We start from the raw sequence: 4,202 nt of genomic DNA on the forward strand, positions 1-4,202 counted from the left end.
GAAATTGTTAACATCATTTTTTAAAGTAATTTTGGTATTATTGATGAAAGTTGGCAAACTCACAGTTTATTTGATCCATCAAAACCCTGCTGTGGAACCTATTATGCAGAAATTAAAGCAACAATGTTTCTGAATGTAAAAAACTAGTTTCTTTATTTAGCTTTCTCTAAAGAGACAAAAAGTTAACACATACCCATATGGCCACCAATAAACAATTTTTTGAAGAAACTGTGTTATACCTAATATTAAGGAATATTATGCATCTATGAAAAAAGAATAAAAACATTAATATATAAAGATGCCCTAATATATTATCAGATTTGTAGAACTCAAAAAATCAAACATATTCGTACCAAGAAATGCAAACTGTTTCTACCATTTATTAAATTTAAATAAAGTTCAGTCCAGCATTGACCAAATATCACATAGCTTCTCAGCATAATCACAATGTATATAAATCTACTTTTCTTAGCCATAATTTCATCAAAGCTCTTTTCAGCTCACTGTTTCTCAAACTGTAGATCAGTGGATTCAGCAGAGGCGTTAAGAAGTGAGTAAGACAAGGACATCAGCTTCTTGGTTTCTGGGGAGTAGCCAGATTTGGGTTGTAAGTGTCATACTGGCTGTGTCACAGAAGAGGGTAACAGACATGAGATGGGAGGCACAGGTGGAAAAGGCCTTTTGCCTCCCAGTGGTTGATGACATCTTCAGGATGGCAAAGAGGATTCGAATGTAAGACAGGAGTATCAACAAGAAAGGAAGCATAACAATCAAAACGGCGCCAGTGAATGCATAGATTTCAAATAAAAGGATGTCTGCACATGCAAGCTCTAGCCTTGGGGGAGTCTCACAGAAAAGATTAATTTCATTGGGGCCACAGAAGGGAAAACTAAAAACCCATGAGGTCTGCACAGTAGCCACCATGATCCCTGAGACCCATGAGAATATAACTAATTTCACCATGATCCCTGAGACCCATGAGAATATAACTATAACTAATATAACTAAAAACCGTTTTGTTCATAATCATTGGGTAGCTCAGAGGACGGCAGATTGCAGCAAATTGGTCATAAGCCATTGCCCCCAGGAGAAAACATTCGGTCCCACCAAAAAGAAGAATGAAATACGTCTGTGCAAAACAGCCTGCAAAGGTGATCATACTGTTTTTTCATTGGAGAGGGCCACCAGCATTTCAGGCATAATGACTGCACTGAAACTCACATGCACCACAGACAAGTTCAGGAGAAACAAATACATGGGAACGTATAAGCTCTGTTCCAGGGAAATGATGACTATAATGATGGCATTTCCCATCAGAGTCACCAGGTAATCAACCAAGAAAACCCCAAAGAGCTGCCCTTAGAGTTCAGGAAAATTAGAAAAGCCCGAGAGGATGAATTCAACCACAGAGCTTTGGTTTTGCCTTTTCATTTCAGTAGTGGAGTGTATATTGTTTTTATGGACCATGTATGTAAATTATAAAGTAACAATCCAATAGCTGAGAGTTCAAGTCTGATATTCTTGACAGAAGACATAATGATGAGTTCATTTTGACAAATCAACCTGAAAATTTTGAGAATGGCCAGTTACTGGAATAGTGAATCTTTCAAACACAAATAAAGAAGTGAAGAATTTTGGCTCAGAAATCTTGTTTCAAAAGTACAAAATAACAGCAGGTGTTCTCTGGCAACTTTTTTGCCAGGTGGAAAATTAATCCTTTCCTTAAAACACAAACAGACATTATATTACTTAGAATCTATTGTCTATTACATTGATGTATGCACCTCTGTTCTTTTCAATTGTATGTTTATATATGAATTTTCAAACAAAATGTTTCAAATAAACAAAAAGCAAAAAATATCCAGAAAAAATTACAACTAATAATTCAAAACTAAAACAAATGTGGTGAGTATTTACGATAAATGTTAAGGTTCAAAATGCATTTATAATACTTTGTTTAGAATGAAATATATGAATAATACACCCCAACAAATACAGAAACACTAAAAAGGGGTTGAATTTAAATGCACTTATCTCAGATGAACATAAGTAAATTGCTTTAAGCACACTGGTTTCTGGTCAGAGTGGATTTGCCTAATTATACTGAAATTTGCCTGAATGGGAAAGTTCAGAGGTCAGTTCTCCATGGACTATCCTTGTGACCATAAAGTAGCTACCAAGGCTATAAAAATGCCATTTCTATCTTTCTGATCCTGTGGTTTAACTCTCTCTCTTCCCCCCTACACCAGCATTCTTTGAGTCCCACATCTCCCTGTTTTATTTTTTGCCATAACTCATCACCAACTGAAATAACACATATTTATTTGAGTTTTATGCTTATTATTTAACCCCCCCTTCTGGAATGTAAGCTCCAGGAGGACAGAAACTTTGTTCAGGTGTGCATTGTAGTCTCAGAGCCTAGAGTAGATACTAACTTATATAACAGATGCTACACCAATATTTATTGAAGAGATGGAATAATAAATGTTAAAATTAGGAAAACCCAGAATCTGCCCTTAAGGAATACAGTGTCTGAAGGAAAAATAAATCAAATTCAAAGAAATAGAGAGCCCCAGAATTAATCCATGGCTTCTGTAGAAGTCTGAGGCCCCCTGTGGGATTGGAAATACCACTAGACTGGCACATTGAACTTTAGTCCTGACTTTGCTACTACCTCCAAGGTGAGTCTCTGCTTCTCTCTGCACTCAGGTTCCCCGGTGTGGTTGGGGGCAGGAAAATAACCCAGGACATCTCTTCTGGCTCTGACATGCGTGTTTCTCTGATTTATTCAGGGAAAACTGCTGGCTGCAAGGCTTCCCCTCCATTCATATGACAGCCAGGCCGAAGGAAAGCTGGAATAGTGGTGGGTGGGCAGCACGTAGAAGGCACATGTGCTGCCTGAGTCCTAGGGGCCAGTCAGCCCCAAGCAGAGCTGACCATCTTCCTACCAGTCCAGCTGCTCTTCCTGAGCCCCTCTCTGGGCAGAGCACCTCACTTCTCCCCTGATCTCCCCTCCAGTCACCCAAACCAATTCTCCCCTGTCCCCAGCATCCTACTCACTGTTGGACGCTTGGATCTTTAAAATCTGGAGTCCCTCTGGGCTCAGCAAGTTCATCACCACTGACACTGCTCCAGCTCACTGCCTCTTTTCCTCCCCCTTCAAACTCCCCCCATTGTTAAATGTTTTCCTAACTGGCTTCTCCAGGTTTTGTAACTTCTCTTCCAACCTATCCCTCATACCTCAACCAAAATAAGATCATCCTTCCTCCCCGAACCTTCAGAGTCTCCTTTTATCAGTAAAATAAAACACCCACTTCTCAGGCTGCCATTTAAGGGAAACCAGAGTCAGAGTAAGTATTCTAGAAATTTAAAGAGGGAAATATTACTTCTGAATGGAGTGTGAGAGTGAACAACCATAAGCGCAGGATGTCATGGTTAGAAGGGCCATTAAGTGGAAGGGGGAAGGCTGGCTTGCTGAAATCAAAAGTATTCCATGACATCTTAGTACTCGACTTGGCCTTTGGAGGGTGCTTTGAAAACTAGCAGAATTTCACTGTAGTTACATGAGGAAGCCAGGAGGACAGAAGGACAAGCAAGTGGAAGACAATGTAATGTTGTCTTGAGCTCAGATCATTAGGACAATAGCAGAGAATAAAAAGGTAAGTCGATTTACTGAATTTGGCCATAGCAATATATTAAAATCAAATGTCTATATTAACTTTAATAGTTATATTTTGGATATCAAAAAATCTCCCAAAATTAGTAAAGTGAACTCTACAGGAAAAAAACAACAACCCTTTTTAAGGACCATTTCTAGTAGACAAAAGTATGTATTAAGCTCCAGGTGTATAAAACCAAATTAGTTTTGAAAATAAGAAAATTTTGAGTATCCTATTAAAAACATACAAACTTGAGGAATTCCCTGGCTGTCCAGTTGTTAGGACTCCACGCTCTCAAGGCCAAGGGCCCGGGTTCAATCCCTGGTTGGGGAACTAAAATCCCACAGGCTGCACGGAGTGCCCAAAAAATACACACACACACACACACACACACACACACACACACACACACACACACACACACTTCTGGGGCTGACAAAGTTAGAAAACAAATCTAAGTTGCTGTCTTCATGAGAGATTAAAAAAACAAGAAAAGGGCTTCCCTGGTGGCGCAGTGGTTGAGAGTCCGCCTGCCGATGCAGG

At 39.4% G+C, this 4,202-nt stretch overlaps 1 protein-coding gene across 1 annotated transcript; it reads right to left on the reverse strand.

Annotated features, from left to right (window-relative positions):
• Positions 1-442: 442 nt before the first annotated feature.
• Positions 443-1,431, reverse strand: OR10A3 (olfactory receptor family 10 subfamily A member 3; the record flags this gene model as incomplete). The annotated part of the gene is given in 6 exon segments (XM_082844997.1): positions 443-547; positions 549-612; positions 614-968; positions 1,006-1,159; positions 1,162-1,359; positions 1,363-1,431. Coding segments are annotated over 6 exon segments (945 nt in total).
• Between the last annotated feature and the right edge of the window lie 2,771 nt (positions 1,432-4,202).

This window comes from Leucopleurus acutus, assembly GCF_964270905.1.
Source record: "Leucopleurus acutus genome assembly, chromosome: 8".
NCBI classification, from domain to species: domain Eukaryota; kingdom Metazoa; phylum Chordata; class Mammalia; order Artiodactyla; family Delphinidae; genus Leucopleurus; species Leucopleurus acutus.